At 37.1% G+C, this 24,598-nt stretch overlaps 1 protein-coding gene across 2 annotated transcripts in view; it reads right to left on the minus strand.

The window, feature by feature from the left end:
* Positions 1 to 252: 252 nt before the first annotated feature.
* The window catches only part of alg9.L (ALG9, alpha-1,2-mannosyltransferase L homeolog), a 72,973-nt gene continuing 48,627 nt past the window's right edge, over positions 253 to 24,598 (minus strand). For both annotated transcript variants that reach the window (XM_018225912.2, XM_018225911.2), the window contains exons 13-14: positions 19,331 to 19,461; positions 253 to 2,768 (exon numbers count right to left, since the gene is read on the minus strand). In XM_018225912.2, the coding sequence (XP_018081401.1) occupies positions 2,645 to 2,768; positions 19,331 to 19,461 (255 nt within the window). In that variant the 3' untranslated portion in view covers positions 253 to 2,644. The remainder of the gene's footprint in view (positions 2,769 to 19,330; positions 19,462 to 24,598) is intronic.

A 24,598-nucleotide genomic window follows, 5' to 3' on the forward strand; every position in this document is an offset into this window, starting at 1 on the left:
GGGAGTCTGAAATATTAAAGGACCTAGGAACCAAACCTAACATGTACACTGTTCTGCCTTTCTCTTCCCTTCCCTAACCATATGAAGAGATTCTTCAGAGTCTGACTACTTCTCGGCTAGCTAGTCAGCAAATGAAGAGCAGTGCAACAGGGGTTGGCAGTCACCATGTTTGGACATAGGTCAGTAGTGCCCAGGACTGTGTGACTGAGACAGCAACATTTGTAAACCTAATGATGATAATGGAATTCTGTGTTAGCAGGAGTTTATATTTATTTTACACGTTTTAGAATAGGCATAAATACTGCATGTCTACTCATGTTAATATTAGGGATGCTCCGAATCCAGGATTCTGCCTTTTTCAGCAGTATTCAGCTGAATCCTTCTGCTTGGCCGAACCAAATCCAAATTTGCATATGCTAATTAGGGGATGAAAAGCATCTGACTTTTTGTCATAAAACAAGGAAGTGAAGAATGTTTTCCCCTTCTGACCCCTAATAAAAGCAAATTATGATTCAGATTTGGCCGAATCGTTTGTGAAGGATTCGGGGGTTCGAATCCAAAATAGTGGATTAGGTGCATTCCTAGTTAATATTGTATCAAAACATCTCCAGGTGGGCCAACAAGAATCCCATAGATGAATAAAGTTGCAATTGATGAAAAAAACAAACAAAATGACCAAAATGAAAATAGAACACACACTCCCCACTCACAACATAAACAAATGCTAATTGTTCTGTTGAGAATAATGTCAATAACTGGCTGTTCTTTGGTCTAGAAAATGAAGATGAAGCAGCAGCAACACTGCCTATGACCAGTTCATTATCAGAGCTTTTCTGGTGATGAAGGTGGGAACATTAGGGAACTGTTGAGTTGCTAACAGCAAACGTACATTTCAGCAGATGAGCTTAGAGAATGTATTTTTCCCAGGTGATTCATTTACCAGAGTATATAAACTACTTATGGCTTGTCTTTCATTCAACATAACTGATCAGGGTAAAGCACCACAAACTGGGCCTTACTAGTCTTCCAGGTGAAGTTAAACTATGAATCTTTCCATTAAGATGCTGCAGAACATCAGTTGCCACATGACAGACACTGCTCAGAAAGGCTGGCTTTGTGTCTGCTATTTGCCATGTGCCTGCCACAGGCAGAGCGTTTTCCATCCCATGCTCTGACAAGAGAAACAGTCAAAGGCAATTTCAGGTGTTTTAAATGCCACAATTGTGGCAGTGATAACTTCTTTACTAGAGCAGTTGATGTGAGAATTAGGGTAGGACTACACGGACGTTTTCGGCGCAAACCAACACGCTGCACAAAAAAGCAGGCATCAAATCGGATGCAACGGAAATAAGGTAAGATATACACGTCGGAAGTTGCAGCGTTGTTCCGACACAACTGACGGATGCAGACTTCATCCGAAATTTGTATATCTTACCTTATTTCCATTGCATCCGACTTGACGCCTGTGTTTTTGAGCAGCGCATCAAGCGAAAACGCCCCCGTGTAGTCCTACCCTTATAAAGCTTTTGGAGCTGAGCCTGTTTCATTATTGCAAAGCTTTTGGATCAGTGATGTACTGACAAAAATTTGGAGCAATGATAGAAATGTAATTCCGGGTAGGTCATATTCGGATTCTCTTTTCAACAGTCTTTGTCCATTACCGGTAACAGATCTATTAACCAGAATGCTTGGCACCTGGTGTTTTCTGGATAAGGGATCTCTAATTTGTAGCTCCATACCTGAAGTCTGGTAAAACTTCATGTAGCTTAGTTACCATTAAGTACAAGGTACTGCTATATTATTGCAGAGAAAAAGGAAATCGCTGCAAAAAATTAGAACGATTTGCTTAAAAATAAACAATATTTTGGACAAGGTTTTTGGATAGGGGGTTATATTCCTGTACTAACTGAAGATAAAAAAGCAGATACAGTCTCTACCCAGCAGTTTAGTTGTAGATGATTGGATGCCAGGTGCAATAAAGACTATATTCGGATACTTTACATTGCACAATGAAAATATACAGTATGTCCTTTCCTTCCTTAGCATTCAAGAAAGAAAAAAAACAAGTGTCTTCCCCAAAAGTGTACTATGTTATGTGATATGTGTTATGTGATAATATAAAGTCTTTGAGCAACAAATATCAGCACAAATCTCATTCTTCAAAAGAAAAAAAAACCTCTTAGCTCAAGAGCTGTGGTGTTAAGTTACTTTTAAAAATTAATGTAATTCACTAAACATAAACAGATGCATTGTCAACAATCACCTTTAATGGCACATATGAAAATATGTGCCACACAAAGCTTGTTATGTATCTCTTTTAAATATTGGTGGTAAAACTGAAATTGAGGGATAGCAAGAAATGATCAATGTTAACTGAGATGTTTTACTGACAGTGGATTATAGTGGCCAAACCCTAGAAGAAACTGGGCTGGCTCATGGTAAGACAAACACTACTAATGGAATATGTTTAGGCGGACAAACAGAGAACATTAGAGGTTCACAGTAGAGTATCCATGAGGTATCCGATGAGGCTTCTTCACACGTCACTGTGGCAGCAAATGCAGCTGAATTTCTATCAATGGGGAATTCCTGTCTGAAGTAGAACTGCAGTTCACGCTCTTCTTTGAAAAGACATGGTTGTTGTTTATACTCCGCCCCTTCTCTTCACCTGTTTGGGCCTGCGGGCTTTTAAAATGGTGTAGTTGCGATAGGAGGTGTGCCAGCTGGACATAAACGGGATATAAAATGAGCGGAAGAGCTTTGATGACCTGAAAGACACAGCAAAACTATTGATTATTTTTTTACTGTATAGGCCACACACATTTGGAGTTAATTAATTTATTTATTATACTTATTTATTGATTTATGTTAGTTGCAATGAGTTAGGATGCAAAGAAAATAACATTAGGCACAATGAACAGTAAATTCTCTGCGTAGCAATATGCCCTTGCAATTGCCTTTAAGATTTCGAAAGAGAAAATGTTGAAATAAAAGATAACTAAACTAATCTAAAGAGTCCTTAGAGTCCTGAAAGATGTATATTATTTCCCATAGGCCTCAGCAACTCAAAAGCTTATCCCTGCTCTTTATGGTAAAACGATATATTTGGAGAAGCAGTGCCAACACAAATTTTCAAATTCACACTGACTTTTCTTCCATCTTGGTATGAGTGCTTAAATACGCATAGAGTGCACACATAAGATGTAGAGTGTGAATGGTAACACTGAATGCATCATGCACTGCCATCTTGGTATATTTCCTGGTAAGTTCCAAATGAAATCTGCTGCTGACTGCAGGCACTTTCACTTCTCAGCTGTGCAGAATGAGGCAAATTGTTTAAATGTAACCATTTAGCCATATTCTTTTAGTACAGGTATGGGACTAGTTATCCAGAATGCTCGGGACCTGGTAATGGATGTCATTTGGATCTTCACACCTTAAATCTACTAGAAAATCATGTAAACATTGAATAAACCCAATAGACTGATTTTGCTTCCAATAAGGATTAATTATATCTTAGTTTGAATCAAGTAGAAGCTACTGTTTTATTATTACAGAGAAAAAGGAAATAATTTTAAAAAATTTATGAAAATCTATGGGAGACGACTTTTCCGTAATTTGGCGTTTTCTGGATAATCCCCATACCTGTACTTCAATATCTCCTCCAGCACAACAGCTCTATAGCCCTTTATAAGATTATAATTGAGCAATAGTAATACATGTACAGGTATGGAATCCATTACCTGGAAACTCGTTATACAGAAAGCTCTGAATTACAGAAAGAACTCCATTTTATCCAAATAATCCAAAATTTTAAAAATGATTTCCTTTTTCTCTGTAATAATAAAACAGTACCTTGTACTTGATCCCAACTAAGCTATAATTAATCCTTATTGGAAGCGAAACCAGCCTATTGGGGTTATTTAATGTTTACATTATTTTCTAGCAGACGTAAGGTATAAAGATCCAAATTATGGAAAGATCCGTTATCCGGATTACCCCAGGTCCACCGCATTCTGAATAATAGTCCCATACCTGTAATATTCCAGAAGGTTTTTTTTGGGGGGGGGACAGTTATTAATGTATTAGATTTTAATCAAACGGTTTCCAGCAAACACTATTCAAATTAATTACCAATATTCCTAAATTTTACAAATATCTGAACCCCCCTCCACACATTTATGAATATTGAATTCCGTTTCTAAAGGAACTGATGAAGTCAATCCTCAAATATACGAATGAACGTGGATACACCATTAATAGAGTGTCGCTATATTAGATAGGAAGAAGTGGGAAGCCCAAGTGACCTGATCTCGGGAGACCAATTACAGAGTGAGTAAGGGATGAGTGTGTCATAGCCGGGAGCTGAAGCATCTGGTCCCTGATATACCGAAATCTCGGCACTGGCCTTATCTGTAATGAAATGGTTCCTGACAATGAAGTGTCTGCTCTGTGTAATTAGGTAGCTGCTCTCTAATTCAATTACCATGTGAATGTATCAGGAGCTCTGTGCAGCTCATCTTTGACTGTGCAGGGACTGACGTCAATGCAGTCCTGTGTAACCCTCTGGGGTGTAACGCAAGCGGATACTGGAAAGACTGTAGCCAAATTCATTAACTCTTTCAATGAACAGGTGAAGCCATGCCTTTTCCTTTCCAAGTAAGGTCCTTCATTTTCCTTCAACACTTACAGCCTAAATGAATCCAGTAGGTAACTTTTCAGCTAATATTACAATGCATAGGGAAAATACAAATTTCTATTTAAGTTATAATACAGTGATATATGTACTGAATATATGTATATGTATGTATGTCAGAGACATAGGAGGTGTATGCCCCAAAGAGCTCATAATAATGTTTTTGTTTCTTGTGTGTTCAAATAGGACTAAACGTGTTTCCTGTTTCATAATGATGTGCCACATACTCATTCTGAATCAATAAAATCTATAAATGAAATATCTATGAACAAGTGATTAGCAATGCTCATATTTTTTCATGCCAAACCCATCGAACAGGTTTCGCTCAACATTTACAAGAGAACTGCTTTAACCCACTGGTGACAGAAAGGAATTTACAACAAAAGACAGATAGGAATATTTTCTACTTGCAGGGTTGAAACTGGACACTGTAATTTAAGTTCCATCTTCTAAGGTTTCTTTTTTTCTCCCTTCCTGCTTAACCCATGGTACCACCATACATTCCTTCCTTCTACCATATTATTTTTAAAAGAGAGGTGCGACCATCTGCAACAATGTCAGATCAGCAAGCGTTTGTTGTCAATAGCATCCATTCTAAAGTCTTTCCAAGCCCTGGTGCAAGTACAAACTGAACACACTGGGGGCTTGTTTATAAACTTCACGCAGGGCAGAAAAAAAAAAGAAGCTTATCTTTGATTGGTTGCTAAGGGTTACTGCCCAGGAGCAAATTTGCCCAGAGTTTATAAATAAGCCCCTCTGTGTTTCAATACCACCACAACTTTGGCGGCAGAGAAAATATTTGCAAAAGTTTTGCAAATTGCGAATTTAAGTTACTGTCATCGCTATTTTCGAACACCACTACCTCGCACAGTGGGCGTAAGGGGAGAAGGGAATGCTTTGCAATATGTTGGCGATCTAAAAATACACAATAATACAAATAAAATACATAATATAAATACATAATAATAACAATGCTTAACAAAGAATCATCTGTAGGAATTCACTGATCTTTGTTTGAATCATTTTTGGGAGTGCCTTAAGCCCATAACTCAGAGTCAGTTGTCAGCAATGCTAGTAAAGATTTATAATGTAATATAAAGATGTTTTATAAACAAGTTCTGAATGATCTAGAGAAAGTTGGAAAGAGTATATACATATATATATATATATATATATATTGTCTGCCTGGGCATTGGTAACCTATAATGTAATAGTCCTGCATAATACAGCACTCAACAACAGGTGCAAACAAAAATAAGGTTTTTTTAAAATTACATTTGTAAATTAAATTAAAAAATTGATCTTCCGCACTCATCCCATTATAAATATATTAAGAACAATTGTTGATTGAGCTAGTAAAAACTGCCCTTGCCTTTAGACAAAACAGGGATTGTTTGTCCATATATTGTAATATGATCTCAGATTTCATCTGATTCATTAAAAATTCTACCGCTTCATTATATAGTAGCTTAATTCACAAAATGTCTCAATGTCCTTAATATATTAATAATGGGTTGAATGCAAAGGAACCTTTGTCTCTGTCTGTATAAATTTTGTGGTCACAGCATTATTGCATCTCCCTGCCTAATGGTTTAAAATGTAAAACACTCCCTATTTTGCTATAGTTTATACAGAAGTAATGGCCAGCTCCATGTTGTAGCTCCCAACCTTTCCAGCTATAGACAGGTGATCGATCCCAGTGGTGGCCAATTAAAGAGCAACCACTTTTGGGAGTTTTAACCTTGAAAGCAGCAAGTAAGTTGCAGGTAAAACTTAGTTCCTGTGTAAAATGTATAATGAGGCAATAGAATTCTTAATGAATCAGATGAAAATTGAGCATAGGACTGGCCAGACCAGGGATGACTTGGACGTAGTTGGCCAGCTTAAATATATTGCAATATATGGACAAACAATCCCTGTTTTGTCTAAAGGGGAGGGAATTTTTAGTAGCGTAAAGCACAAAATGTCTCAATGTCCTTAACAATAAGTACAGAGGACTTCTTGTCTTTGTGTGTGATATCTATCTATATGTAGATCTCTCTCTCGCTCTCTCTCTATACACAGTATAGGTATTTACAGGTATGGGATCTGTTATCCAGAATGCTCGGTATCTGGGGATAACTTATCTTTCCAATCTTTAATCATGTAAATATTAAATAAACCCAATAAGCTAGGTTTGCTTCCAAAATTGTATCTTAGATTGGATCAAGTTCAAGGAAATAATTTGGATAAAACTGAGTCTATGGGAGATGGACTTTCTTTAATTCAGAGCATTCTGATTAATGGGTGGAGATGCAATCAACCAACTGTACAGAAAAATAGTGAATGTGGCTATTGTGACTGTATTCACTAGAGAGTAGGAAATGTTTAAGCATTCAAAGAAGCAGCTCACAGAGCTATCAGGATTCCAGTGATCCTGAATGTTGTATAAAAAAACAGTAACTAACCCATAGTTAGCTGAGAAATAGACTGAACAAAATTAGCTATTGGAACTTACCAAGTGAAAGCAAACCTCTAAATTAAATGCAAAATATCTCCTTTAGTCTCTGTTACATAGGTCCATATGTATTTTACTTGTATTTTACTCATATTTTAGTGGTTACAAACATGATCTGCGCTTTTATAACACAGGTAAAAATATAAAACCCTCATTATATGTACCCTTAGCAGAGTATTGTTTGTGTTAACTAAATAAAATAATATTTATACAGAAGAAGCGGTGTTATTAGCATTTCTCCGATACCAATTCCCATAGATCCACGGTGAGAAAACGCCTAAAGAAATATAGTGCAACAGTGTATTGACAACGTTGATAAACATATGTATATATTTTGAACAAGGTTGGTGTAGAAATAGTGATTTATAACAAAATAATGAACAATTTCACCGTAATAAAACACATTCCGAATACATTCGGAATATAAATGAGAAATGTTATTCAGTAACCAGCAAAAGAGGTCCTTATGAGGTTAAATTGTTGGTCTAGCATTTGGATCTTGCTGTGAGCAGCCTGAAGGAGGAGTCTGTTCCCCCCATGGAAAGACAGCCGGACGGTGCACGTAAGCATGTGCGTCAAAAGGGATTAGGAAGCACTGCTGCCTGCAGAGGCCTGAAAACACCGGGGCAGCTTGTGGAGCTGTAGAACACGGGAGCCTGAGTGTGACAAGCAGTTAATGAAGCATGACTCTTCAACAGACTTCTGTCTTATGCTGTGGTGCTGGAGGGACTAGAAATCAAACAGTTATGCTACCTAGTCACACACACAGTATCATACACAGATATCATTGGCAAAAACCAAGTGCAACTCTACCACATCCCGCCTTCAATCCAGTTGTATTGCCTGCAGTAAACAGACAGCTACATACATAATCCTCTGCCAGGAGGTTGCAGTCTTAAAGGGATTCATGCTCCATTACCTTGTAATGCCAAGTCATTTAGACGCACACAACCTATTACACATTGCTGCCCATTATGGGCACAATCTCACCTTATATCACAGAATGGGTTGCTTGATCCATTTAAATTTAAAGAGAAATACTCTGACCATATTAAGGACTAAAATAAAGAATAATGTGTATAGACATGTTGGTAATGATGCAGCCCCCATTATTTCCATCTTGCCTTTTTCTTTCTGTTTGAAGACAATTATTTTTGCTACTGTTAATGTAAGTGTCAGGTGCATCTGGTTTAAGGTTATAAAAGGTACCTATTGGACAAAAATATTATCCCCAAAAAAAGGTGTGGGCTAATAGAGCCTGCCCTTTGGTTGGGGGCAACAGTATGTTTTTTTCAATTGCCCCCCACCAGCACTAGGCCATCGGCACCGGGAGGGAGCTCCTGGTATGAGTGGCCATGTTGGCGCACGCGCATGCTCATAATGATCGAATGCTGTGACTTGCTCATTATGTGCTATGTATGACATGGCCGCTCGCACCAGGAGCTCCTTCCTGTTGCAAGTGGCCTAGCTCTGGCGGGGGGCAGTTTTTTTTAAAAAAACGATTGTGACTACCAAGCGAAATACAGGCTTTATTAGCCCACACCTTTGGTTGGGGATAATATTTTGGCCCAACAGGTGCCCTTTAATTACAGGAATTTACTTTTCTTTTAAAAACCTTTCTATGGTTACTTTGGGACCATATAAAGAAGACAGGAAATAGGAGGTATACTTCAGTCAATCATCGTTGTACATTCATATGAATAATAATCTCACTAAAAAATGCGACATTTTCAATATTTACATTACACAGTGAGATGAGCGGCTGCAGCTTGTACTTGGCTAGTGAGGGGTTAAGCTAGGTTATAATGATTTCTGTGGGGGTGTACTAGCATACTTCATGTATAGAAACTGAAGCCACTACAGGTATGGGATCCATTATCCAGAAACTCAATAAACAGAAAGCTCTAAATTATGGGAAGGTCATGTCCAATAGACTTTATTCTAAGCAAATAATTCTAATAAAAATAATTAATTTTTTCTCTGTAGTAATAAAACAGTACGTTATAACTCCCACTGTCCTGCCCTTTTCACGGGACAGTCCCGATTGTGACAGCTCAACCCACGCTCATTTGCACATGGCTGATTTGGGGCGCTTCCGCAGGGTAGCACAGGAGTAGACACATTCAGTTTTTTTTCAATGGGTCTGTACTCACACAGGCGCATGTAGGCGCCGTACGCAGGAAAAATGCAGCATGTTGCGTCTCAACCTGCGTTCGGCTCCTACATGCGCCTGTGTGAATACAGACCCATAGAAAAAAACTGAATGTGTCTACTCCTGCGCTACCCTGCGGCTGAACGTATAAAAACGGAACGCAGCTTCAAACGCTCGTTTGTAAGAGCCCTTAGCCTGATCAGAGACAATTCCAACATGATCATGTTAAGATGAGAGTATTCCCTGACAGCGCCTGCTGAGAATGTACACACCAGGCATCCTAATCATTCTGTTACCACAGCAACCCCACCACCTTTTCCATCATGGTTGCTCTGACTTGCAGCTGATGATTACTAAAGTGGCTGCACATCTCTATACAGGTGCACCCTCCCCTGTTGTGAGATTTCAGGTTCAAGCTGTGTTACATATAATGAGGGAAAACGAACACAGAATTTTCCTGCCCCTTAACTAATTTGGAGGCTGATGGGAAAACCATATGCATACAAAATTGTACTGCGCATTTGTACTCTAGAAGGCAAATTCTAAGAAGTAAAACTGTCAGTTCTTCATACCAAGGCAATCATTTTGTGAGAAAAAATTTCTGTGGTTCTCCAGCTATTATCTAGTTATACTGACATCCTTAAATTGTCCTTTGATGGTAGATGTCAACTAAGGGTAGGACTACATGGACGTTTTTGGCGCGACCCGACACGCTGGAACAAAATGCCGGCGTCAAATCGCATGTGACAGAAATAAGGTAAGTGAATGCATTGTCGGATGGTGTCACAGCGTTGATCAGATGTGACATGACTGTCGGATGTAGACACTGCATCGTGTCGGATCAACACTGCGACTTCATGCGACATTTCCATTACCTTATTTCTGTCGCATGCGATTTGACGCTGGCATTTTGTTGTAGCACGTCGGATCGCGCTGAAAACATCCATGTAGTCCTACCCTAAATCTTTGGACCGTTTCGTTGCCTGTCTTTTCTTGAATTGGTGTGCACTAACAGGCACAGGATCAGCCCATCACCGCACACAAAGAGTGTCTAAAGTATGAATTTTCATGTTGAAATCCGCACTGTGGGCGTGCTTACAGACTAAACCTGTGCAAGTCACTGCACACTCATTCAAGGAGCAGCAGACAGCAGATTGCCTTTCTCCTCAAACCTGTGAGCCATTAGACTTTGGATTGTACAGATATGGGACATGTTATCCAGAATGTTTGGAACTCTGGGACCTCCATACTTTAAATCTATTAAAAAAATCATGTAACCATTAATTAAACCCATGGTTTGGTCTTCAGTAAGGATTAATTATATCTTGACATCAAGTACAAGGTACTATTTTATTATTACAGAAAAGCAAACATTTTTAAAAATATGAATTATTTTATTAAAATGGATGCTAAGGGAGATCCCATAAACATATGTTCTTCCCATATTTAGGAGCTTTCTGGATAGCTGGTTTTCCGGATAACAGATCCCATCACTGTATTGCATTTTTTTTTTAACTGCAGCTGCAAAGCAGTTATCAGAGCTAATTTCTTAATGGGCAAGTCAACCCCAAAATAAAATTTTTTGGCTAATAATTAGAAAACTATATAAGAATAATTCTAAGCAACTTTCCAATTTACATTTTTTTTTAAAAAAAGTGTTTTTAAAGTTATTTGTAAAAACAAAAATTGCTATTGAATGCAGCATTTGCTTAACTCCTGGTTACTTTTTAAATACTGTTGCAAAAGTCTAAGACAGGTCTGTAAATCAGCCGGCTTTTGTCTTGCATTGTATCAAAAGTCTTAGCCATCAGTGCAGAGAATAGAAAGGGACAGAGAGAAACACTGCTTTTAATAGAAATACATATACAAATAACTTGAAAACCACAGACATTTGTAATGAATGTGTATTGCAAAGTTGCTTAGAATTATGTTTTATTTTATTTTATGAGTTGACATTTCCTTTAAACACTGTAGAATTGCCTATTTCTCAATGGCAACCTTGCTAACAAATTCCAGAAATTAACTGCACTGATTATTATTTCTATTATTTGCAATCAGTGGCACATTATAGTGGCATGCACAAAAGCAATATTTTGGACTCTACCTGGCTCTTTATCAGCTTTATAAAAGGCTAAGTGGAGCTCAAAGCATTGTGGAAGTGCATAAGTCTATCACACAGCAGCCACCTCTTTTTTAATGTTATAATAAACAGTGATTTTTACTTTATGATGTGGTTGGTATGCCCTCACATTTTTTTTTATATTTTTTGCCCAAGGCAAAATATAAGCCATTTTTTTCAATCAAAATGTTTGCTTTTTTTTATTTATTTTTTTGATCTTATAAATTCACAAATTCAAGGTATTTGAGTTATTTTCCACTAATGTATGAAAAGTTTTTTTATATTATGAGTTCAATTTCATATATATATTTATATATACGTCTTGATAAAGGTCCAAGCAGGGGACCGAAACGTTGACCTGTTTTCTTTTAATATTATGACTTAATAAAAAGTGAAGATTTTACTAAAATCCCAGTGTGCATTCCTACTTGTGAGGACTTGTATACTAACAGCAAGGATATATATATATATTTGTCTATATGTTTTTTGTGGTCACACCCTCATTGCACCCCCGCCTAATGATTTTAAAAACTAGTGGTGAGCACAACTTTCCCTTGTTTGTTATAGTTATACAGGAGCAGTGACCAGCTCCATGTTGTAGCTCCCACCCCCTCCAACTATAGTCAGGTGATCCCACTGGTGTCTAATAAAAGGGCAGCCAAGTTTGGGAGTTTTACTTTGAAAGCAGCTAGTAAGTTGCAGGTAAAACGTATTCGTCCCTTTTATAAAATGTATAATTAAACCATAGAATTCTTAATGAATCAGATGAAAATTGAGCATAGGACTGGCCAGATATGGGATGACTTTGACGTAGTTGGCCAGCTTAAATATATTGCAATATATGGACAAACAATCCCTGTTTTGTTTAAAGGGTAAGGCATTTTTCAGTAGCAGTATGCACAAAATGTCTCTGTCTGAAATATATTGATAATGGGTTGAGTGCAGAGGAATCTTGTATTTGTCTATATGTTTTTTGTGGTCACACCCTCATTGCACCCCCGCCTAATGATTTTAAAAACTAGTGGTGAGCACAACTTTCCCTTGTTTGTTATATATATATATATATATATATATATATATATATATATATATATATATATATATATATATATATATATATATATATATATATATATAATCCATCCAAAAGTCGGCACTCTCGAAAAATAGAAATAACTTGCCTGGGTGCAGTATCAAAATTCAAAGTAATAGTCCATCGCATAGAAACCGCACTCACAGGTCTTAAGTATTTTTAAAAAATGTAATTTATTATCATATTGGCGGCTGACGTTTCGGCCTAGTCCTAGGCCGAAACGTCAGCCGCCAATATGATAATAAATTACATTTTATATATATATATATATATATATATATATATATATATATATATATATATATATATATACTAAAATGCACATAAAAAAATAAAACAAGTTAGGGACCGCCATTCGGGGTTTACCTTGACGTGGTATGGTGGCTTATCAATTTTATGATCATAACTTTGTAACAAAATAACCCCTATTTGGGTACATATGCAATAGCATTTATTATACTTATATATATATATATATATATATATATACTTTAAAGCCTTTAGAGTGCTCCCACAACCCCCCTGTTTTGATATTGTATATTTAGCCGCAAGCTGTGGCATAGCTTCAGTGGTTGTAGCACCCCATACCCCCCCTTTAAACTAGTGGTGTTCCTATGCTTTTAAAATTGGGCGTTTGTTTTGGGAATATCTCTCCTTTAAAAGCCTGATTACTGGCTGGGGAGGATTTAGCCCTCAGTGAAAAAACAGCGTTCAATGGACATTGATTACAGGTAATGCTAAAATGCACATAAAAAAATAAAACAAGTTAGGGACCGCCATTCGGGGTTTACCTTGACGTGGTATGGTGGTTTAACAATTTTATGATCATAACTTTGTAACAAAATAACCCCTATTTGGGTACATATGCAATAGCATTTATTATACTTATATATATATATACTTTAAAGCCTTTAGAGTGCTCCCACAACCCCCTGTTTTGATATTATTTATATATATATATATATATATATATATATATATATATATATATATATATATATATATATATATATTCCGAGTTTTATATTCAAGAACAATTTTGAGTTTTTTTTAATTGTGAGTTTATTCAAAGTAAAAATTCAATTTATGATAATGTTCTTGCATTTGAATTCTGATGCCTTTTTAATTTGGTGAAGATGACTGAATAAAAGCACACATATAGTTATTTATCAAAATCCGATTTTTTTTCTGATTTTTTAAGTAAAAAAAGTCTGACCAAACTAGAATCCACGATTTGACCTTATTTATCATTGAAAAAACTCGATAAAATTGGTTCGGAAAAAAAAAGTAAAAAAAAAACAGGGTTTTTGTAACGTTTTTCGTGTTTTATGCCTGAAACGCTCTAATTTTTCATGAGTTCATGGGACCTTTGCCATTGACTCCTACAGAACCCCAATAGCTTGGAAATTGAGTATTTTCAGATTCTGTTTTTTAGCAGCCTCAGGCATTTTAGGCATTCAGACTTTAATACGCCCCAAGTTAGTTTAGATTATCAAATGCCAGAGAATATAAATTATGAATTGAGCTGTTTACAAATCAGCAACAGAAAAACTCAAGTATCAAACTCAACTATCAAGCCAGTTTAATAAAATTTTTGGCAAAGGTAATGTTTTTGCAGAATCAATCATCCAGCTATGATAAATACCAGTAAGAATTACAGTGGGCAGAGAAATAAAAAAATGTAATGTAGTACAAAGGCAGCTCTTGAATGCAAATATCTTAAACCCCTTTATATACTATAGAGCAGGGGTGTCCAAACTTTTTGCCACGAGGGCCAGATTTGGTGAGGTGAAAATGTGTGGGGGCCGACCATTCAGTCTGACATCCATTCTGAGGTAGCTATCTTGCAATTAGGATTATTCACTCCTGGAGATGGACACGTACACAGCGTTTAGGGAGTGGAGAATTGGATTCTGTTTGAACTTATTCTCCGCACCTCATTTAAACAAGAAACCGCGTAGCCGCAGCAGTAATATTTGGGCACATGATTAATGAAATGATCTGCCAGTTGGTCTATACTGCTGCCTATGTGCTTAAGGTGTTGGCAATAGACATATACTGGTACGTAGTGACGCACCGCTCTTGTATACTTCTTTAGTTTACTGTACTGGCACGTCAGTACGTCTATTGACACCTTCAGCCTTAAAGAAGTATGCGAGAGCGGCGCATCACTACGTTCCATCCAGTACGTGCCCATTGCTAACAACTTCATCACACAGGCAGCAGTATAGACCAAGTGGCAGATCATTTAATGTGCCCAGATACTACTGCTACGGCTACGTGATTCCTGATTGCACTGTGCTGGCGGGACACAATATTATTAATTTCATGATGGAGGCTGAGGGCCGGTGTAAATTTGAAAACGGGCCGCAATTGACCCCGGACCTGACTTTGGACATGCCTGCTATAGAGCTACTGAGACTGTTGGAAATATTCAGGCACATCTTGATGCTTCTAACATGGCATGTTCTTTAGGGAAAATGGATTTACCCCAACTGCACTTTTTCACCTAAATGCTTTAGATGGTAAACTTGGTAATGGAACAAAGCTGCAATCTTATAGGGGAGATCCTTTTGCCTAGAAGATGTATTAGAGCTCACTCTATTAAAATTACCATAAATCCTGTCTCTCTACATGCAGAAATTGTGCAAAAGGCAGTTATTTTGTTAGATTTTGTTTGTACTGAAATCAGTTATTTGAGTGAGCTCTAATACATCTGCTAGGAAAAATTTATTGGATCATTCATTGGACACCCAACTGCTGCATGAAGACAAAATGAAGAGAAACAGATGCGGAGAGAGGAATAGTGAATATTTACTTGATTATTTCAGAAACAATGCAGAATTTTTAATTGATTGTATTTAGAAATTTTCTTACTTCAGTATGAGGATGGTTATATTAAATTTTCATTTTCACGCTAGTTCCCCTTTAAGCATGCATTGTAGTAAAAACAGCTCCAAGCACAACAGAAACTATGCATTATATAATGGTTTGTTGTATACTTGTCTTCTCCAATTCCATCTTTTCCTGTTTAAGCTACACTCCCCTTTTTCTTTTATTTCCTATTTAATAAGTTCCAGAAATAAAAGCATACATTATTTAAAAAATCACAAGAAATACCTGGCGAAATACACAAATAACAGGATTCATAAAAGAACATGAAACAATGAAAAAATAACTAATGTTTAATAAGGTTTGCCTTCATACAACTGCAGCACACACAAACTGCTTCCACATTGGTGAGCAAAAGAGGTTAATGGGGAAAGCATCTAGAAATCTGTGATGTAAAAACTGGCCTTTTCCAGTAAACCCATGGTTGACTTATAGATATATGACTCAAAGGCAAATGAATCCATCCATACTACACAATCTGCCTGAAATTGTCTGAGTTTGATTGGTGACGCGTGTCCGTTAATCCGGTGGAACTGATGGAATCTGAAATGTGGAGCTGAGGGATATCCAGCTGTGCTTCCTAATATGAGTGCAGCCGTGGGTCGCTACATCAGTGCTTTAACCTGACTAATGGAAGCAAGAAAACAATGCAGGCCTTTGCTGAGCCAGGCTTTTTTTTCTTTAATAGCACCCAGTAGGATTAAAGAACACAGCGGCAAGGGAGGATTTGTCTGTGTATGGTCATGCTTATGTGCACCAAATAGAAATGCCCTAACCTTGGAATTTGAAATACTATTCTCTCAAATGCAATGAGCTTTCCAGAAATTAAAAAAGGATTTGTATACACTGAAATATAATGTACTTTTACAATGCATTGGTAAAAACTGTGTTTGCTTAAAGGGGAACTATTGCAATGAATGAAAATTTAATATAAGCTTCAGCACACTGAAATGAGAAAACTGTCTAAATGCAATTACATTTCTGAAATAAACAAGTTTATCTACACTATTCCTCTCTCAGCATCTGTTTCTTCTCATTCTGTCTTCATGCAGCAGTTGGGTGTCAGATATTCAATGACAGTTCCAAACATATCTTATTGGGGGGCTACTTTAGCCTGGAGGATTAGAGCACACTCTATTTAAATCACCAGATACCATGTCTCTCTAGCTGCAGGATTTGTGCACTAGGCAGTTATTTTGTTAGTGATGGAATCAGTTATTTGAGTGAGCTCTTATACATCTGCTAGGAAAGGAAGCCCCCATATAAGATGTATTGGATGTCACCAGACATGTCTCTCTACATGCAGGATTTGTGCAAAAGGCAGTTATTTTGTTAGATTTGATTATTTCAGAAAGGATGCAGATTATTTATTTGATTGTCTTTAAGAAAGTTTCTAATTTCAGTTTGATGGAGCTTATATTAAATCTTCATTTTTGCTAGTTCCCCTTTAAGAAGCTCTTATAAAATGTATTTAAATTTGCTGCTACATAGCCATGGTGGCTGCCATTCAGTTTCAATAGGTCTGTAAGGTCACATATTTGCATAGAAGGTATAAGATGCTTAGACTACAGCTATTTATGCATTTGGCTGACAAACTGCCAGCAACCCTAAGCTGCACTCAACCATGCCCAATGTGGTGCAATTTATTACATGCCCGCACCCACCTCTCCTACCACTGATGTCATAAAAGACAACAGTGCCGTGCAGATGAAATGCAAAAGCAGAATTGGACCAAGGCAGTTCATTAGAGAGAGAATCTGTTGGGTGAATCCTGAGTTGTCACAAGCAAGTTGCAGCCAACAGCACTGCATTCAAAGGTAGGGGCAAACTCATTGCTCCCCATAGAGTTGTACATGCCAGCAAAGCACCTTGCACTACATATAGTTTTTTGCAGGTTTTAAAAAAAATCCCTTACTTTGTCAAATGGGTTCTTTCACTGAGGGAGTCCATACAGTGACTATAACAATGACTATAACATGCAAAGTTCAGGAGCATGCTCAGATTGTAGTATTGCCTTGTGTAGTCTACCCAGAATACCTTGTTTTAGTACACTCCTCCACTAGAAGTATCACAAGATTTCCCTATCTTGTCCCCGGCTGGTGATGTCATTATGCAAATGAAAGACACACACTAACTTCCAGTTTGGCTGATCTGAAAATAGCTTAGAAGGGTTGCTAAGCAACCAAGGAATTTCAACTGAGCATGTGTGAGATTTCAATGCTGCACTTGGATGGGAAGATATAAGTAGGAGGAGCCTGTGAAATCCAAGATGCCTGCCTCAGCTAGAACTGCAGTGGAGATGGGGGAGATCTTGCAGAAGGTATAGTAAGCTGATGATTTACATTATACAAACATTTCTAACTGTTTTAAAAATCAGATTTCTTGAACTTTCACATAGTGTCTTTACTTAGTAAATGATTTTAGTTATGATTGGAGCCCTTTAAATAAGCCCTTTTCATATTTTACCTAAATTTGCTTTTTTTCTCTATTTGTATGATTTTAGTGAATATAAGGGTGTCACTCAGATAAGCAGGCTGTAACAGCCACCATATATAACACACACACATGCATTCAAGACATGGTGAAATTCAATATCATATAAAGGTATATGGATTTCTACATTAATTGATAATGGCAGTCTATGTTCTCTTAAAGAATCAAATAAGTCAATGTCAATAAGTCAATGTAAAACCTTTAATGAACACTGTATAAATCTATAAGTATCTGATCTGTAAAATTATACAACTCCTTAACCCTTTGTCATGGTACATGTTTACAGCAAATCTCCTTTTCTAAATAAAGCTTCAAATTAAAACTCCATAATTATCCCTATGTTCTGCAAAGTATGTTTTGTAGTGTAAATTTATAACATACATTCTAGGCCAGGAGTGCCAATACTTTACTAATGAGGGGTCTACTTTTAGTGATGTTGTCCCATTATGATCTACATCCATAATATCACTGTTCGCATTCTGCTCTATGGAAAACTTTACTTAAATATTATATTGATTTATAAGAGAATTTATATTAATATATTTAAAAAAAAAAATATTTCTTATGTAACAATAAATATCTGAACGAAAAGAATGGTGATTTAGACAAGCTGTTTGTTGACAGTGTCTTGAGATCTACTGATCACCAGCTAAAGGTCTACTGGTAGATCCCAATCTACCTTTTGGACACTCCTGTTCTAGGCTAATGATTATAAATGTTATCCAAAATTCTGCATCAACTTATCTGCTACGTAGCAACATCTTAAACAGCTATATATATTTACATATACAACCATACAATCTGTATTCATGTAATACAGAAAAACAGTATTGCACTACACAAATAATTCTATCAGTCAAGAAAATGTGATCCTCCTGCCATTACAAAATCTCTTTTGCCATTTTATTTTAGATGCCCCCTTTAGTCAGTCAGAAAAAAATTGGGGCAAACATATGTTTTCAATCTATCACAATGCTCCCTCTGACATCAGTTGGAGGAACAGAAATATACATTTTTAATGCAAAGTTTGCTGAAGCTCCAGCAAGTTCTGGATCAGAGCAAGAGATATTTGTTATGGTGCCTGATTTACAAACTGCAGCACAACAAGGAAAGATGATGTGTGTCTAATTCTTGGTAAGGCAGAGTTAAGGGAGACAATTATCCGCCTGGAGTAGAACTACGAAGTGAAAATTTCTGGTGTAACTATCCCTTTAAATCTCTTGTATCTAAATAGCTCAGAGCAGGCTCAACAAAATAAAAGGATAATGCCACACAGGGGCTGATCAAATGTCGAATACTCAATAATTAACACATTCCCCATATAAGGTAACCCAAGAAAGCCAACATGCATCTTAAATTATTTTACGGAATATCTATCCCTTTCTTACCTTGTTGTATCAAGAAATGGTTTGTAAGCAATTACTGTCCATTCTTCCTTCTTTGCAGAGTAAACAGGTTCCCGTGGTGTTTCATTGGCTGAATCTAAATCCACCAAGTAATGGCATTTTGCAATATCCACCTATGGAAGGAGAAAATACAGAAGAACGTCTTCAACCAACATCATCCTAATCAGTAATATATTTGGAAGTCAATTCATGTTTTGTAAGGCTTAATTTGTTGAAAAGTATTCCTTCATAAACTATAGACGCAACCATCTCACCGTTTGCCTGACAAAACAGAATCCAAAAAAATCACATGACTTTTCATCACACGGAGAAAAAAGTCCTGCGCTGTGCAAATTAGGGTTTGTAGTCGGTTCGGGATTCGGAAGAATCTTTCACAAAGGAATCAACCAAATCCTAAAATAGTGGATTCGGTGCTACCCTAAAATATACAACAGTTTTTGGCATGGCAAGTTAGAGGGATACTATGGTTTTGTTGAAAAAAAGTTGCTGTTTATTAGAAGTTTAACACAATCACTAAGATGTATAATTCAGCGATAGAGAAACAGAGATGTTATGGATTAGATTTAATTCTTACCATGAGGAGTCACTACATACAGTACTGTAAAAAGCTTGTGTGTAAAATCTATGCACAGATGGACTGCAGCAAAGGAAGCATCGCTGTTACTGACCATCATACCATTGGCATAAACAGAATAAATAATTTGTGTCTATACCCCTTTTATTTTATGGCAGATGAAAACATTTCAAGGGGTTTTTAAGTAGAGTACAGTATATCCTGTATACAATCTGCAGCGTGACAATAAAAAGGCAAGGGTGTTCAGAATGTGCCAGTGTGGAGTAAAGTTGGGGTTACACAGGAACATGCAACCTTGTTGAATGCGTATGAGAAAACAGACAGTATTGTTATTTAAATTAACTACCACTTCTAAAGCCAAGGTTTTAAAATCTGAATAAGGGTAAATTCCCAGTAAGAGGATCTATTGAAGCTGTTAGCGGATAATGCTGATATGCTGGGATCAACCAGTTCAAGATGACAATGCATTTACTGTGTGAATACTGAAATGTTCTCAGTTTAGTAGTCACATTTTACTCTTCCCTCTCATTCATTCCCCCCACATTCAAACATACATTTTGACTCTTCTTCAAACAAGACATTACCAAAACGATAGCTCGTTTAGACTACTGTAATTCACTGCTCTGTGGACTCCCCATCTAAACTGACCCTACTCCAATCCAACATGAATACTTCCACCAGACTCCCCTCTTTGCCAGTCCCTGCACTGGCTACCTGTCTTAAACAGGACTCAATGCAAGATTTTTGTGCTTACAAAGTGCTCACCAGTGCCACGCCACTATATCACCAAATACACCCCCAGACGTAACCTTCAGTCTGCACACAACCTCCTTCTCTCGTCCTCACTCATTACTTCCTCTCAGTTCCCCATTCAGGACTTTTTACATGCTGCACCCATCCTCTGGAACACTCTGCCATGTCCCATTAGACACTATCAAAGCTTCCACGCAGTCAAACTGTCACTTAAAACCCATCATTCATTCAAGCCTATAACCTAAGCCCTCAGCAACTTGAACAACCACTGGGCTACTTAACTCTCTGTTCAAACACTCTTACTTACTTACTTACTGCTGGTATTCATCTCTTACTCTGCACTTACCATCACTTTACTAACCAGCAGGAACTTTTAAGCCTCCCTCATTGTATGTCTCATTTCCTCTCCTTTTAGAATGTAAGCTCTAGTGAGCAGGGCCCTCCCTTTACTGTATCCTTACAATAACTAATTGTAACTGTGAATTGATTTTGATATGTTAACTGTTTGGTCATGTATTTGTATCCCTTTACTCAGTAAAGCACTATGGGGATGCTATATAAATAATAATAATAATGTTATTATTATACATTTTTGCTTGTCCAAAACATCTCCTTGAACCTTGAAAAAGTCTACCAGGTGCATCTGCATATTATCCAGGAGTAAACAACGATTATAGGTCTACCATTTGTTTTCCTTACACAGTTTCACAAACATAAATGGGAAAAATCAAAGCTTGTTCACTCAACATCAGTCTCTGTTGAGTAAAGGCCTTCTGTCAGTTTCTCTATGATAACTTATTATTTGTTGATTTTGGCCCGTGGGATAAAGATGTCTCAAATCGACAAGCCTGTCAGCTGAAAGACATATAAGTGCTTGCTGCCAAGAGGAGAAAGAACACTGCGTAAGTGAAAGAACACTGCGTATTGCTGGGTGTTACAGCAATACTATAGCAATAGTACATCTTGCTAATTTAGTTTGCAACATACAAAAAATATATTTAACTCCTTTATGACTGTAGGGTATGATGTGATTATTATGGTTAAAGGGATTAATAAAAATGAAGGATTTCTGAATAAAGTGGCAGCAAGGCTACTGGCTGACAATGCTTATTCTCAGTGCTCAAGAAACAAGTATTCACCTCTATTATCTTTATTTGCATTATATGCCATATAGCTCCTGTAGGGTGCCATCTGAAAAATACTTTTTTATGTTTTCTTTAAAAAAAATGGTCACGGAGTAACCAAAAGTTTTCATTGCATTGGAGAACTACCAGGAGGCACTGTCTCCATGACATATTGCCATATATAAATGGCACTCAATCAACCATTCAACAGCAGGTCTGTATATCATATATACTTACTATATACTGTATTACTATAAAACTGTGTCAGACATTTTTACTCCTACACTTCTTTCAGTTAGTACATGTCAGGTATTCAGTGAGTGAGCACACAGATGTAAAAAACAATATTTTATGCAAAAGTACAGTATTTATTGATGTGTAAATGCCAATTTGTTATGTCCCTTTAATAGGTCACTTACGATAACTATTGGTTTAGTTCATTTGGAGAAGTAATTTTAATAAAAAAAACATTTAATGACATATAAACATTGATATTGTAATAAAATATTAACACAGTCAATGCAGCAAATATATTTTTTGGGGGGAAATACATATTTTCACAAGAGATATCTCTCTAATAAGGAATTTCTATAAATACCAGTGTGTAAAGTATAATGCACAGAAATGGGATCACGTGATATTTAACAACATATATTGGTAAAACAAGACAACCTCTGGATATGTTGGGGGCCCTGAATTTAATTTGCCGTGGGGCCCAGTAACATCTAGTTATGCCACTGCCTGCATCTCCAGGGTTCCTCGTGTCAAAGGTACACAATTAGGTACTGGAGGTGGAACAGACCCAGTGTCTCTGAGCACAACTGTGCTTTAATAAATAGCGTCAATTTGTTCAACATCTGTACCCATTTTTGTGCATCTGCCAATTGCAGATGTGGCTGTAAATTAGCCCTTATTAGAGGGTAAAGAGAGTTCTATTATATAAAACATATAGGGGCTGTTTATATATTTAAGACTCTATAAGCAATTTGTTTGATTTGTTCCATTGCAGAACAATTGTCAGATTCCTTAACGACCACCTTGCATCAGAGGTTAAGAGATTGAGAGGGTGGCTAAAGCTCAGAGCAGCTGTTGCCTAAAAACAAACTGTGAGTTGAACACATTCATCTGCTTTGATGAATGTCTCTATTCGACAGTCAGGAAAGTGTTTTGTAAATGGGCTACAGTTCAACCTGCATAGAATGCTTTAGGATCAAATTCAACTGCATGGGTAGCTTGAACATCTGGGAAGGCGTAATTAAAGCGATACTGACACATTCCAATAAAAATCTTAGGAATGTGTCTGTATCAAGGAGGTGCTGCACGCTGAATAGTTTCCTCTAAAAGCCCCAACCCCGAAGCTGCCCCAAGATAATTCACTTTCAAAACTACAGTAATGGGTCGCCTCAGTTGCCAAACGGTTTGTTAAAAGAAGAGGTGATGCAACAGGGTGGGAAACAAGCCCCTGTCCCAACTGGGGGAAAGAGGCGAGAGCGACAGAGGGGAGGGGACACAGGGGAGGAGAGTGACGGAGGGGAGGGGAAAGGGGGAGAGCGGCGGAGGAAAGGGGGAAACCAAAGTGAGCTGCGGAAACGTACAAGGGGTTGGCGGAAGACAGTTTAAGCGGTACCTGCCCAGTGCCCTGCTGTCTTTGCACCCTAGCTAGGTGCCTCTTCTGCCTACCCCTAGTTCCGGCCCTGCTTTCCAGCTTTCAAATGGGGGTCACATCTAAAAAACAATTGCTCTGTAAGGTTACATATGAATTGTTGCTGCTACTTTTTATTACTCATCTTTCTATTAAGACCCTCTCCTATTCATATTCCAGTCTCTTATTCCAATCAGTGCATGGTTGCTAGGGTATTTCAGACGCTAGCAACAGATTGCTGAAATTGCAAACTGGAGAGCTGCTGAATAAAGAGCTAAATAACTCAAAAATGAAAAAAATAAAAAATTGCAAATTTTCTCAGATCATATCACTCTCTACATCATACTAAAAGTTGATTTAAAGGTGAACAACCCCTTTAAGTTTCCATCTAAGCTTGAATCAATTAAGTAGAACACAGTTTTCTAGATTTCCACAAAAATGAACTGTTAGAACTCAAGTGCACTACAAGTGTTGTGTTAGAACTCAAGTGCACTACTGTAAATCACCATTCTCTATTTATTTCCAATTAATCTGCAAAATCCTTACTTTTTTATTTATTTATTTATTTTTAGAAAAACTGAAAATAACTTGAATTTTTGACAATACATCTCCCATTTACGGTACTTCTATAGAAGCTTGCCAGGTTTTTGCTGCTTAATAGTTTTCAACTGAAAAAAAAATCTTGAAGACACTAATTAAGACAGACACAGGTCAATTATATCTCTTTACTATTAAGCACCACAAGTATAAGAATAAAACAATTTGGGTGCAGTTTATAGTCAGAGCACACTATTCTCTATATTTAGAGAATTTATCTTTTATCATTTTCACAGAGATTGTGTTAATACAGGGAGAGTTTGTGTAAATAAATGGGGTTAAATATCTTCACATGCATGCAGATGCTCCTGACATGCAATGATCTCTGGAAATTCAATCTACCCAAGGTATGCAGACTGCTGAGATATGTCACATAAGATCAAAAAAACACTTTCTCCAAGAGAACAGCAGCATTCTCAAGTAAATAACAGTGGTAAGACGGATGGTATACCCATTAAAAAAGTTTCTGGGGATGGGACACAAATGTCAGGTAACTGGGGTGCATGAATTCACAATAATTGGCTTGCTGATAGTGTGACTACAAAAGAAATGCTCAAGGA

The sequence above is a fragment of the Xenopus laevis genome, chromosome 7L, assembly GCF_017654675.1.
Source record: "Xenopus laevis strain J_2021 chromosome 7L, Xenopus_laevis_v10.1, whole genome shotgun sequence".
NCBI lineage: Eukaryota > Metazoa > Chordata > Amphibia > Anura > Pipidae > Xenopus > Xenopus laevis.